The 15,337-nt window shown below is 39.0% G+C and overlaps 1 protein-coding gene across 4 annotated transcripts in view; it reads right to left on the reverse strand.

Annotated features, from left to right (window-relative positions):
• The window catches only part of TCERG1 (transcription elongation regulator 1), a 67,238-nt gene extending 52,197 nt beyond the window's left edge, over nt 1-15,041 (reverse strand). For 2 of the 4 annotated variants that reach the window (XR_004962046.1, XM_036282309.1), the window contains exons 1-4: nt 14,955-15,041; nt 7,963-8,188; nt 5,317-5,469; nt 3,813-4,299 (exon numbers count right to left, since the gene is read on the reverse strand). Coding sequence is in view for 3 of the 4 variants with exons in the window: in XM_036282309.1 (XP_036138202.1) it covers nt 3,813-4,299; nt 5,317-5,469; nt 7,963-8,188; nt 14,955-15,013 (925 nt within the window). In the remaining variant the exon portion in view is untranslated. The remainder of the gene's footprint in view (nt 1-3,812; nt 4,300-5,316; nt 5,470-7,962; nt 8,189-14,954) is intronic. The other 2 variants (XM_036282311.1, XM_036282308.1) reach the window with 2 other exon arrangements.
• Nucleotides 15,042-15,337: the final 296 nt, after the last annotated feature.

The following is a 15,337-nucleotide window of genomic DNA, read 5'->3' on the forward strand; positions in this document are numbered from 1 at the left end:
CAGTCAACTAGTAAAACACTAGGCATACCCACAGAACTAGTGAATTATGGCTGGAAAGGTAGGCCAGAGGCATAAAGTAGAAGGCCTTGAACAGAAGACTAAGAAATATGCACTTTTCTGGGTGGGGGAGGGAAGAACTTATGTAAATGTAGAAAAATGATCTAGAAGAATGCACACTAAAATATATTCACTCATTACATCTGTGTATGCCTTTCACTTTTTACTACACATGCTCCATTAGAGTTTGAATGTTTAACAAGAATGCATTCACGTGTAATTTTTATGACTTCGTGAATGTAAAAGGAGTGTAGGGGAGGCTGAATTAAGGTTTCTGTATTGAAGAGTAATAATTGGTGTTCATTTGATGAATTAATTTGGCAGATGCATAGGAAGAAGAAAGAACAGAGGTGGGAAAATCAATTTCAACATATCTGGAATTGTCTAAGCAAAAAAGAACAGAGAAAAAGATATGCGATAACTAATGACTGACTGGATAGGAACAAATGGAATAAAAAACAACTTGAGTTTCTCTATAATTACTTCAAAATAAAAAGAAAAAAATAAAATAAAACACTCAGGTTTCCAGTATAAGAGACCAGGAGAATGAGAATTTCAGAGTAACTTGTTTTAGCTAATACGTTATTTTTAAGTATCAAAAATAAAACATTTCATCCCTAGTAATTATATTTAAAATCAAATGGTGGCCTAAAATAAATAAAATTCATATTTCCTAAAGTTTCAGTTCTCAAACATTACAAAACATTTTTGTTATTTATTCATAACCCATATAATTCCAAAACAAAAATTCATTTTGGTGATTCATTGGTTAAGAAATACTTCTTGTTTTAAAGAAAAATGTCAAACTCTACCTATGTTGAACTAAGAATGAATTTAATAAATTAAATAAAATAAAACAGTGTTTTCTCAATATTTATGCCAATTTTATTCTAAGGGAAAGCACACTGTTTAACACAAATCACCCAGTACTCCAATTGACAACAAAGTCTGTTGGTATCTTTTTTCAGCGCCTAATAATGAAAAACTCACTTAGGCTGGGAAGATGTGAGCAATTTCATACTTGTTAATGAGGGACTCACCTTGGCTAAATAGACAGCAGGGCCAAACAAGTATCTTCAGGGGCCCAGGAATGAATTGTTGGTCTAGCATAGACCTAGCCTTAGGGTACAGTATCATATTAATATAATTTTATAACAATGTGAAAAATACAAATTACATGCAACATTTGCCCAGTCCCATACACATACCATTTAGCATTTGTAATCTATTGTAATGGCTGAAAATATATCTAGTTATTCTTCTCAACTTCCCTAAGAAGTAGGATTTATCAGCATTTTTCAAACTTGCACAGGATAGAATGAGTTTATACTCAACTGGAGTTAAAAATATAAATATCTTAATTTTTAGTCCCATTTGCCCAGGTCTTTACTACAGTTCATAGAATTACATTCTTTTAATATGGCAATACTATTTAGATACAATTACCAAAGTTTTGATACAAAGTACTATAGTCAGGAAAATAAAATGTTATATAATGGCATCAAATTTCAAGTGGAAAGGAACACCAATGGAGATGGCAAAAGTATTCATTCAACCTATTTCTCTTACTGATACAGGATTTTCTGATTTGATTAATGGTGATAAGTTATGAGAGAAAAAGAATAAAGGCAATAAAGAATTAAATGGAAACTGGGAAAATGGCAGTTAGGGACTTTATAGTGGGTAAATTCCTACTAATTCCATTTGCTAAAATAACTAGTGAAACACTAGACCTCAAAATCTACTACTAATTCAGCCTCAGATCTCAACTAAAAAAGACAAGTGACTATAACAGAAGGAAAAATATTAAGACTGTAGCATGACAATACTTCATGACACTGAATCAAGTGAAATAAAAACAGACATCAGGAATACTCAGAAAGACATCAAAATTGATGTTTAAAGGCAGTGAAAAGAACATGATTTTGCTATTCTGTTCTTAGAATAAAGGCCTCCCAATCACTGAAGGGGAGTGCGAAAAATGACAAATGGGAGTGTTTGAATAGAATGGTTGATAATCACAAGATAGGTATGGGCCTGAAGACCACCCTGATACAGAAATGGAATACACATAGGATAAAGTATTTGGCTACCCACCTTCCTTAAAACTAAGTATTTCTCCTTCCTAAGAAGGCAGAAAACAAAACAGCACAAGAGCCTCCACGTAGAACCACCTTGCTTTTATTAATCCCCCTCTCCCATTACCACAGGTACCCCCAAAGAACTGGCAGTTTTCTGCCTTGCCACACAGGTTTCAGAATCCCTAGCCTATAAAAAGGCAAAGACCCTCAACTAGCTAGCTGCTGACTTCCATATCAGAATTTGCCCTAGCTACAAAAGAAAACGGACTTGTAAAGCATTTACATCTTCCTACAGAATCATTTACATCTTGTCTAAAAAATATCAAGTAGAGCCTTCAAAAAACTGTCTCCATATTACACATACCTTACTTCTTAGGTTATTTCTTGTATCAATAAAGTCAAATTTGAATCTATCACGATTAGATTTCTCTCATACACGTATACCTTACAATGTAATAAACACTAATAATTCCCAAGTCCCTGAAGTACTGGTAAAAGGGGCACTTTTTCTTTCTCTCGTATTCTCCTCTCTGTTATCCATGTAGCAAAATAACCCAAATTTAATCACCCTGGAGAAATGTGTATTTTCATAACAGTATCATAAATAATAAAATCATTAATTAAACATTCTGAGGCTCAATCTGAGCCTGTAGAGTAAGTAGCAACAAATAAAAAGTAGTATAAATATTAATGACAATCTTTTAAACAAATTAATATATTCTTCTTTCTTCGTCCCTGAAATCTACTATTAATCACACCTCTCATAATTTAGAAAAGATCTAACCTTTGGGGTTCTGTGACTTTATAACTGCAAATTCTCTTACCTTTCTAACTGCTTCTTTTTCAACTTCTCACTACATCTGCCTACATCCCATTCTAGGATCTATCTACATCTAAGTGAGATTACTGAAAAGTTCCTAGTAAGCTTCCAATTTCAACACTACCCAAAAAATGAGCACCAGAAAAATCTTTCAGAATATTGCTTCTACAGCCTCCCTAGTGCCTGCCTAATTCACCCGTTTGCCTGGTCCTTAAAACTCTTCATAACCTGATCTCACTCGTATGGTTTATTAACCAATATAAACCGCCCCCCTCAAAAGAGTACCTTAACAATCCCACAAACTACATTTACCCTCGTTCCCTGAACTGTGTTTATGCTGTTCCCCTCTACTTGAAAGACCTCTCCTTACTTTTGAACCTACTCAAAGTCTACCACAAATCCTTCATGATCAACCTCAATACCCATGTAGTCTACCCACTTGTCTTTCCGTTTTCTCAAATTGTTACATCTTCTATTTTCACTGTATAATTTTCCACACTGCACTGTTTTACATGCTTTATGCTGGCCTCAATAAGAAAAACTAGAAGCTCTGTAAGACAAGGTCCAAGATTTCCACTTATTTTGCAAAGCCCACAGCACCCAGCATTACTGTTAGCCAAGCTGAATAGCTAACTCTGCACTTCCCCCATTTAGCTTCATGAATTGCAACTGAGCAAATAATTTCGTCTACTAATGTATATTTGTATCCTTCTTTAACCCAAAGTCTTATGTTAAAAATGCTTTTAAGTAACATCAAGAATAATATCTGAAACACTAGGATCATTTTGAAATGCAGTCCCCACTTGTCCATTTCCCTAGCCACTAAATGAAAACACATGCTGACTGGTACTCACTTGATACTGTCTGCGAAACCGAAGAGGCAGTTGTCGTGGTAGAAGTGGTAGAGGATGGGGTGGATGATGACGTTGAAGTGGATACGGCAGGTGCTGGGCTACTGGTCGTAGGGGTGGAAGCTCCTACTGCTTGTGCTTGCACTTGTGCCTGTGCTTGCGCTTGTGCCTGGGCCTGCGCCTGCGCCTGGGCCTGCGCCTGCGCCTGGGCCTGCGCCTGCGCCTGGGCCTGAGCTTGGGCCTGGGCCTGCGCTTGGGCCTGAGCTTGGGCTTGGGCTTGGGCCTGGGCCTGGGCCTGTGCCTGAGCCTGGGCTTGCGCCTGGGCCTGGGCCTGGGCCTGGGCCTGGGCCTGGGCCTGGGCCTGCGCCGCCTGGGCCTGAACCTGCGCCTGAGCTGCAAGCATAGGTGTCAGTTCTGACTGCTGAATAACCTTAACTCCATCTGGCTTGCTCCATGCAGATTCACGTGTCCGGGCATTATAATAATAAACCTGCAGAGGAAGCAAAGTCACTGATATCATAGAATCTCTCAAATGTCACTAAAAAATGATAATGCAACTATATTTTGTCTCCTAAGTTACTGGGGAAAAAATCTTAGAAAAGAGAAAACACATCAAAATTGGCTGTTCGTATATTATGAAACTATAGATAATTTCACTCTCCTTTCTCCCCTTCTAATTTTCTATAATGAGCATACTATATTTTTATCACACACATAAATAGGAAAACCAAGATTATTTTTGTGCAGAAAGTTAACATAGCAGACCTGATTGCTATCCTTAGAAAGCCTCCTTGCAAAGCTGACTCCTGGCTGGCACCTGGGAACTTAGACTTTGGGAGGATTACCACCATTCCCTACCTGGTAGGAATGGCACACTGCCTGAACTGTTTACACAATGTAGTTTATGCTAAATGCCTGCTTTCCCACTAGAAGTCTGGAATTTTGGTATGTGCTAGGCAGAGGGTGCCAGTCCCCAATGAAAAAACCCTTAACTCCCCAGCTGAGGCTAGCTTCTCTGGTAGACAGACCTTCACATATGTTGTCACAGTTCCATGTTGGAAAAATTACACACATTCTATATCTTCCACTGAGTGAACTCTTGGAAGCTTGTGCTTCGTTTCCTCCAGACTTTGCCCCATTACCTTTTTCTCGTTGCTGGTTTTGCTGTGTATCCTTTCACTATAATTAGTCTAACTGTTGGTACAACTACATGCTGAGTCCTGTGAGTCCTCCTAGTGAACACTAAACCTGAGAATTGTTTTGGGAATTCATGACACATAATTAAAATACAAGCTTCCAGAATCACAGGTAAACATATGTAAGCACTCTAGTCTGAGAGAAGTCTAATCCAGTAAGCCTTTCCTTGAATCCTGCCCCGCACCCTGCTTACCCCAGGCTCATTCTTAATTGGCAGGAATACTGTCATTGATCTCAATCTGCCAAAACTCTTAAGTTTTACTCTTCTGTAACCAAGGAGGTAACAACCTAAATATATTTTCTAATTTACCTTCCCATCTGGAGTTTTATTTTCAACCCATATCTCCTCAGTAGGAGGCAGTGCTGGAGTACCAGGAGCAGTCACAGGAGGCATTCCTGGTGGAAACATCATACCCGGAGGAGGAGGCATAGTTCCCATGGGTGGAGGCATGAAAGGTGGTCTCTGTTAATTCACAAGAACAGCAATGATCACTTGTATTTATATTTTTTCCTTCAAATTATTACTAAATTTTACCCAAAAGTAAAGCACTAACCAAACTAGCTTTACAGTCCATTCAAATATATTTTTGTAGGATGCATAAGCAAAGTTTCTCTCTAACAAAAATGATGACTAAACAGGGTGGAAAGAAATACATCAACATACAGTAGTTATCTCTGGGTAATAGTACTATGGGTTAATTTTGCTTTCTAACTGCACAGTTCATACACTAGGCACTAGATTACTTTCAAAAAATATAAGTGACTTTTCTATCTTTTTTAACACGAGGCACACCAATGCCTCCACATTTCAGTTACAATAAAAACTAACATTATTTTATAAGTAACACAGCAATAACTAAAAAAGCAAAATCCAATATAGCTAATCCTTCCTTTTCCTACCAAAAAAAAAATTGGCTAGGAAAATGTTCTTCACTTTCTATTTTTCAAATAATAGTAACAATAAATAGCTCACTAATGACATGAACATCAATTAAGTTTAAAAGATACAGTAAAATAATTAGCCATTTTACTTTTGGTAGAAAATAATAATTTAAATGGTATATATTACAGTTTGTTTGTTTTTAATTACCCGGTGTCATTACTAATTCAATCTTATCTCTGGTCATTCCTTCACTATCATTCTTCAATGACTGCTGACACAACCCCAGATCCCGAGCCACATAATTCAACTGTAACTGCTATACCTTACTTGCTAAAGCAGACACGTGGTCTAACATTTTAACAACAGACTTTGAAAAGAGACTAAAAGATGTCATCTATAATATAAGTTAAACTAAAATTCAGTTATCCAAAGCACCTTAATCAGGATAATGGAATTGACACTATGCTAATAATGTGAATCTATATTTCATTTCCTTTCCCATACTCTAGTTTTTTGTTTTAAATTCAGTTTAGTGTCTTTCAAGGATCAGCACACAGATCCATGTTCTATCAAATATCCACCTCATATATGTCTCATGCCCATTAGCTGGAAATCACTTGGATTTGATGTAAAAACCATACAATTATCTATTAAGACCAAGAAAAGCATCACAACGTTGGAAAGTATTCCATTACAATATCTGATATATTTCCATTAGAGGGTTACATTAGTCCATTACATTTTATAATATTCTGCAAGTAGATTCTGCAACTATTAAAGGCACAAATTAGAATTCATTTGTAACAAGTTATATCAGAACAGTAGGTCAAAAAACTATTTCTTAGATTAATCTTGAAGAAAATATAACATTTTTTAACAATTTGTTTAACGGAGAAGGGGCTATTCATTACTAGGAAGGCAATAAAATTACTAAGCAAAGTATTAAAACCTATGTCTCTTCCATAAATATTACCCTATCTAAACAGAGTTAATATCATTTAAATAGTACTTTATTATCTTTTGCTAATTTTAGTGAGTTCATTCTTGAGTATATAAACTAATAAAAGGCAGATGATACCACTATATTTATTTGGTTTCAGAATTGTACAGGCTGGATAAACTAAGAAAACAAATATATACCCAAACAAAAAGAGTACAATCTCAAACATAAACATTTGAGAGAGAACAACTTCATGACTTCATTTCAGATAGTGAGTCTATATATACTAGAGAGGGATTTGTATCTCAGGTTAAAATACCGGAAAAGTTTTTATTTAAAGAAATTCTACATTAATTTTATTTCTAAAATTATAAAATAACCTTATTTTTTTTTTTTTTTAGGGGAGGAAAAAGAAATCCAAACAATGTGGTTACAAAATGCGTTTGTTCTAGATTCTATCCTAGGCTTTATCTGTGGCAAGAATTGTTCAGAATATATATATATACATATATACACACACACACACACATATTCATACTTAATGATAAAATATATCACTGAAGCCCAGCCAGTGGGGCTCAGTGGTTGAGCATCGACTTATGCACCAAGAGGTTTACGGTTTGATTCCCAGCCAGGGCACATGCCTAGGTTGTGGGCCTGATCCCCGGGGCTGGGGGGTGAGGGGGTAGGATGCAGGAGGTGGCCAATCGATATTCTCTCTCATCAATGTTTCTCTCTCTCTCCCTCTTCCTAAAATCAATAAAGAAAACAAAATTTAAAAAAATTTTTTAAATATAAAATGTATCACTGAAAATAAATAGCAACAACCAAAAAGGTTATACGTTTAAAATTCAAACTTTGTTTACCATAATGAAGGTGGATTACTAAAGACAATTCTCAGAGATAAAAGCATGTAAGAAATACTCTATTTAGCTTACTATGTAGCATATTTTTCAATTCCCATTCTCAATTTCTATTCAAATTACTGTTATGACCGCTTTTGGAGCAACAAGTTAACATATGGATGATATTTTCCTAAGAAGTGAAACTTATAACACAGTTCTTAAGGCAAAACTGACATACAATATTGATACTAACACCAGTGAAGAAACAGCAACTTGTACATTTTTTACCTGAAGGTGTGGAGGGCCCATGGGTGGAGGAATCCCTCCTGGAGGAGGCATTGGCGGCATATTAGGATCAAAAGGAGGACGTCCAAAGGGGGGCCGAGGTGGTGGAGGAGGGCCTCGCATCATACCAAAAGGTGGAGGAGGTCGCATGAGAGGTGGTGGGCCTCGCATCACTGCATTTGGTGGGGGAGCTGGGCCTCGAAACCTCAAGGCCTGCTGCTGAGCCATCCTGTGTGGAAAACAATGAATAAATTTTTCTTTCTCAAAACCACAAAAATGTAGCTACTGATTTCTAATTACATCAAATTTAATAGGCCCTTAAGAGCAAGTAGAGTTGGAAAGCCATCATTTTGCAACTATCATGGTAAAAAGTGCCTCAGTAAGAATGATCAATGGACACCAAATCTAGGGGAAATCTGGATGAAGAGGATATCTGGACAGTCTTAAAAAGTCTCCCCACATGCTGCTTATGATTGCAAAGGAAGATGAAAAAACACTATGTAATAGGGAAATTGCACAACACCTTGCCCAGGGGATGTACACCAATATCATCTAAAAAGAACAGATGGACACCATGTAACTTAGTGGGGCACATCACCTATTTCAGGCAAAAATGTTTAACCTCAAATTAATGAGGAAATATTAGACAAACACAAAAAAGGGAATGTTCTATTTAAAAGGGGGGAGCAGCCCAGCTGATGTGGCTCAGTGGTTGAGCACTGACCCATGCACCAAGAGACTGCCAGTTTGATTCCCAGTTAGGGGGCACATGCCCAGGTTGTGGGCCCAATCCCCAGTGGGGGGCATGCAGGAGGCGGCCAATCAATGTTCTCTCTCATTGATGCTTCTATCTCTGTCTCCTTCTCCCTTCCTCTCTCTCTAAAATCAAAAAATAAAATAAATAAATGAAAGAAGGGAGCAGCCCAGCTGGTGTGGCTCAGTTGACTGAGCATCGTCCCATGCACCAAGAGGTCATCGGTTTGGTCGGGGCACATGCCTGGGTTGTGGGCTCGATCCCCAGTTGGGGGCGTGCAGGAAGCAGCCGATCGACGTTTCTCTCTCATCAATGTTTTCTATGTCCCTCTCCCTTCCTCTCTCTCTAAAAAGAAAAAAAAAATTCAATAAGAACATATTTAAAATAAATAAATGAAAGGGGGGAGCAGAGGCTATATTCTTCAGAAATGTGGATGTTACACATAAAAGGCAAAGGCAGGCTGTAGAAATGTTCTACATTAAAGGAGCTAAGGAGACATAACAACACAAAATTATTTCTAAACCCCCAAATCCTGTACTAGAGAGAAGAAATACTCTAAAAACATGATCAATGGACAACACTGGAATATGAACAATAAAGTATTATATCATGTAAATTTATGATGTTGGTAACTGCACTGTTAGGCAAAAGAATATCTCTATTCTTAAAAAATAGACACTTAAGTATTTAAAAGTAAAGGGCCATGGTATATGCATCTGTATCTTACCCTCAAACGCTTCAGAGCAACAGAGAGCATGCATGGGTGCAAATAATAAAGCAGAAGAGGTAAAATATTAACATTAAGTATACTATACTTATTTTTGCAACTTTTTCTAAGTTTGAAATTACTTCCAAATACAAAGTTTATTTATTTATTTTTAAATAGAGGAAAGAAGAAGAAGAGGGAGAGAGAGAAAAACATCAAAGTCAGAGTACAACATCAATTTGCTGCCTCCTGCACTCCCCCCACCAGGGCCCAAAACCCTGGGCAAGTACCCTGGCCAGGAATCAGATGGGCAACCCCCAGGTGCAGGGGACAATGCCTAACCAACTGAGCCATACCAGCCAGAGCAATACAAAGTTTTTACAGGAACTGAGGGTAGCAAATTAAGAGACCACTAGTATCCTCTATCTAAAAGGGAAGCCTTCCTCTACACTGCACCCTACCTCATCCTTCGATCTCTAGCTAAAACACCCTAGTTTATTTTCTCCATGGTATTTAAGCAGATACGTAATACCACATTATTATTTATATCCTGTCACAAGTGCTTTCTAAAAAAATAAAAATGACTTACTCTTAAAAGTAATTGTGTCAGGCAGTGCTCTAGCTCTCTTTAAGTCCTTTAATCATCCTTAACGACCGAGACAGATATTATCAACTTCATTTTACAGATGAAGACACTAAAGGCACACAGAAGTCAAATAACTTGCCCAAGGCCACACAGCTATTTCAGTGGAATAACTAGGATTCAAATACAGGCAAATAGCCTTTAAACACTAATCCAAACTGTGTACGTAAACCACTTTAGAGTACGAATTCTGTCTGTCCTATTCACCAGCACATAGATAAGTCTGTGCATAGCAGGCCTCAATAAATATTTGTCGAATGTACCAATGAATACCTATCTAGGTGCTACCTCACAAGTAGGGTATGTAGACTCTTATAAAAATTATTTTTACTATAATTTTCCATAGTCAATTTACTGAGTACCTATCAGTCTTCCCAGCAGCTACTTTCTATAAATCTCTCCATTATACATAAAATGTACATTTCTGTGCTCAAGAAAAGATTAACAATTATATTCCTTATGTATATCTGAAGATCATCATTCTTATATCCTCTTCGCACCAGGCTCTTCCAACTTTCCTACATTTTCAACCCTCTGCTTAAGATTACCCTTTGAACTTTTTCTAAATTTTCCACATTACAGTTCAATTCTGACACGCACACACACAATCCTAATACAGAACCAATTTTCCTTCTAGAATATTAAGGTTGTAAACACATCCAGAACTGTATATACCAATTGTACTTAATCAAATTTGCAAATGATCCTACACCCAAAGTTAGAAAGTATGAGTTAAAAACAATGACTGCAAAAAGGAGTATGGATTTTATCAGAATAATGTCTTTTTCAAATTATATGTACTCCCAAAAGACACACGGCTACTGTTACTGAAAAAAATGCCTTAATTTTTAGTATAGAAACAATGTTAACTACCAAGGAAAGATATTCTGTTTCACTCTTGAGTTAATAATAAATAAATCTTATTTATTATCTTAGATTTCCTTTGAATCTGCCTCTCCCCTTCATAAAAATCTACAGTATTTGTTTCTTTACAATTTCGCACTTCCTAGTTACAGCTTAAAGTTAAGCATTTAAACTCCAGAATCATGAAAAAGTCAAATCAAGGCTGTCTTTTGCTGTCAGACTAGTTACATAATTTCTGAGCCTGAGTATACTCAGATGTAAATGAGCTGAGGAATAGAAATAAAATCTACCTCATATCCCTGTTCAATGAGATAATCCCTGTGAAACATTTAAGATAGTACTTGATATACAGTAAACCACTTTAACTACTTTCAGTCTCCCCAAAACCTTTTACTGTGCTCTACCTATAAAAGGCACTTAGGCCCTGGCCACTGTGCCTCGGTTGGAATGAGTGTTGTCCCATGCACCAAAGGGTCACTGGTTCGATTTCCAGTCAGGGCGCATGCCTGGGTTTCAGGTTCAATCCCCAGTAGGGGGGGCAAGGCAGGGGGCAGCTGATTGATGTTTCTGTCCCACATCTATGTCTATGTCTCTGTCTGTCTGTCTCTCTCTCCTTTCCCTTCCTCTCTCTCTAAAAATCAGTGAAAACTTTTTTTTAAAAAGGTACGTTGTCAATTTGTCTAGATGGCTTTCAAACGTCTGTCACTAAAATAGTAACAAAATTCACATAATTTCCTCAGTCAGCAGCTTAAATTTGCATATTCTGATGCCATGTATGTATAGTACCTGTGCTGAGCTCTTCATATCCACTTTATCAGAACCTGCAGTGAGGATTAAATGAACTAATAAAGTACTTGGAACAGGACCTAGCACATTTGTGCTAAGTATAGCTTTTATTATTGGTACTACAACATGAGTACAGTAATAGTATTAGTGTTAATGGTATTAATATCAGTAATAGTGTTAGCTATTATTACTACAATTATTATTAGCATGTTCTACATAACCTTCCCCTTGTTGACCTCTCTATAGACTCCAGTCTTCTTTTTGATCAAATACTTCAAGTTCATTTACCTTGAAGCCTCTGTACTTGTTCCCTCTGCCTGGAATGCTTTTCCCCAGATCTTCATATAACTGGTTCCTTTAAATTATCAGTCTCAGTTCAAATGTCACCTCAAACTCCTTTCCCAACCCTAGCCTCTCCTAGGCCCTCTCTGGCTCATTACCCAATTTGAGTTTTCAATTATGATAAATGCTAAGAAGAAATCTCTCACTTGTTTATTTTTATATTATACCCACTAGTATACAGTCTTCCCTTAATATACTGCTGCATCCAGCACCCAGGATGGTAGGGGTTCAAATGTTATGTTTTGATGGACAGAGGACAGGGGGGGCTGGGTGGAGTTGGCCAAATGGGGTGTGGGGTGGGGAATGGGGACATCTGCAACAGTGTCAAAATAAAAATAAAGTAAAAAAAAAAAAAAATGTTATTGTTTTAATAATAACAGTGAACATTGGGCATTTCCTATATACCAAGAGCAGTTATATGGACATTATTCATACTAACTCTTTTAATCCTCACAACAACACAGTGAGGTAAGTTTGGCACCATTTTTACAGAGGAAGCTATGGCACAGAAAAATAATTTGTTTAAGGCACCTAGTCAGTGTTAACACCAGTGTAGTCTTATTCCTGTTTTATAGTTGAGGAAATTTTGACTACGAGTACCTTGTCATAAGGTATTAATAGGTAAACTAAGGTCCTGGGTAAAGAACCAATACAAATATGACTATAAAGGTTTTCTTAATGGCCCTCAACCATAAAGAGATGAAAGGCATTTGGATCTCCAAATATATTCTATTGCAAGTTATTTGCATTCCTATCACTTTCACCCTTTTTGGGAAACAGACTAGTACTTGCAAAGACAGAAACACAAAAATTGTTTTTTTACAAGACAAATGTGTTTCTCTACAGGTACTCTAATGAAGCAAATCCAGATTCTGCCAGTTACTCAGTGATCTTGTATACGTCACTTTACACTTGCAGGCTGACTTCCTCATTTGATGTGGTTGGTTTATTTAGATCAATTTAATTAACATGGATGCTCCTTGAGGACAAAGGATTTTGGTCTGGTTCAAGGCTCTACTGCCAGCACCTACGTCACTGTCACAGAGCACACACTCAATAAATGTGGGTCTAATAAGTAAACCATCTCTAAATCACCTATATTCATTTATTACCATATAGCCACCAAACACTTTATTTGCCAGACACTGATAGACACACCACAAAATACCTTCAGGGTACATATACAGAAACTAAGCCCCAATTTCTGCTATCAAAGAGACCACACAAACAGCCAATTTCTCTTAAAGCATAAAAAGTGCTAAAATAACATTCTATGCAATATGCTCTAGAAGAAACTTCCAACCCAAGAGGCTAGGTATAAAATATTTGCACCAGAACACCTCATTTAAAGCCTTACTCGTCAGTTTTGCATCAATGTCTAGACTACTGTTAATAAAATCTAAAGGCTACTCATTGTAAAGCTGAAGAACGATACTTTCTGAAATGCAAAGTAATGTTCCCAAATTAATTAACTCATTTGAAACTAAGTCACCTTCTCTTGAGATCAGAATCAGGAATAAACCCTCTGTCACTAATATCCAACAACCCTTGGCAATGCACTTCGATCACTCATTACCAAAGTGAACATATATATTGGGTTTAATACGATTTGAGATTCATCTCTAAAATAAGACATTTTATTCCTGCCAAAGTAAGGATTTTTGTGTGTGACAACTCAGAATCTAAAAGACATAATGTTTTCCCCTAAAACCTTGAAAAGCAACCCCCATTTCCTCACACAATTTCATCTTAAGCTCTAAACAATACTAGACTGCTCATAACCTACACTGCTCTTTTTCATTTTCAAATGCTGACGATGGCACAATTCAGAATGGGAGCTGAACATCCGACATGACATTTCTCCCATCCAGGGGGAAAAAATGTATCAAATACACATAAAGCTTAGTACCTCTTTTTCCTCACCGACTAAAGATTTTTTCAAGACACTTTTAAAACTTTACAAAACCTTAGTTACAAAACCCATCGGCAATGAGGCCCCAGAAGAAGAAAGGTCACACTGCACTCTTCTGGGCAAAGGCGTGATAGAGACTGCAGGCTCGGGCGCCTATCTGGGTTCCAGCCACTTCCTAGAGCTACAATTCCAGATTTGCGACCTTGTATCCACTTCCTCCACTTCTACCTGGCTGTTTCCTCACTTGTAACATGGGCAAGTAACTTCGCTAAAGATGGCTCTGGTCTATTGCCTGCAAAATGAGAAAAGCAACTACTCCAAAGAGTGGTTGTGAGGATTAAATGGGAGAACTCGAAGAAAAGGGCTTCCTGGCACACAGAAGTACGTAACAAACGGCCGCTGCTATTGTTGTTATCCACCAATACTGGGTGAGGGATACAAACGTTAGAGAAAGGAAGAAAGACCGCAAGAAGTTAAGAAAAGCAAGCGATGTGGGGAGGAAGGAACGGGGCAAACGTGGAGACCCCAGAAGGCCGCGGGAGCGTGGGGCAGCTGAGCCAGAAGTCGTGCGGAGCCCCGGGGAGTGAACTGCGAGTGGAGGGGCGTCCAGGGGGAGCGGGGCCCGCGGCGACGCGCAGCCGGGAGCAAGGCTGAGGTCGGCCGGGGCGGAGGGTGCATGCGGCCAAGGCGCGGCCCCGAGGCGGGAACGTCAGGGCAGGCCCAGGGGCCGCGGCCGCGAGGGGCGCTGGGCACCGCGAAACCCGCCGGGAGCGCCCCGAAAACGGGCAGGAGGGCCGCGGCCCAGGCCCAGCCCCAGCCCGGCTCTCTCATTCAAGCCACCTTCCCCTTCCCCCTTCTCCAACTCCATGCGGTCCTGGACCCGAGCCGCCGCGGCTCTCCTGCCCACCCTCCACCCCGCATCTCCGCGGCAGGCCTACCCCCGGGACTCCAGCATGCCGAGAAAAAATACGGAGCAGCGCCCTTTTACCTGAGCTCCCCCGGATTGAATCGTTCACCGTCCCCCCCGTCCCCGCCACGCTCCGCCATTACAGAAGACCGCGTTCACCCACCCGCCGACCGGGCGTCAACTATTGGCCGGACAGATCATCAATCTCGAGCGAGAAAGGCGGAGACAGCAGAGATCTATGAAATGAATGGTGAAGCGCTCCATCAATCTTCGAGATGAGGGCGGCATTTGCCTTACTATTGGTGGAAGGGCCCGCCGACTTTGAAAGCGGTATGGAGACCGCCAGTTGATTGGTCGCTGGGAGGCTTTATGGGAAATGAGACTTCAGCAACGAGGAACCGCCGGCGCCCTCTCGCGGTAAGCAGAGCTAGGTCCTCCCACGTACTGCCCGGCCTGCGGTAGCC

Source organism: Molossus molossus, unplaced genomic scaffold (assembly GCF_014108415.1).
Source record: "Molossus molossus isolate mMolMol1 unplaced genomic scaffold, mMolMol1.p scaffold_m16_p_4, whole genome shotgun sequence".
NCBI lineage: Eukaryota > Metazoa > Chordata > Mammalia > Chiroptera > Molossidae > Molossus > Molossus molossus.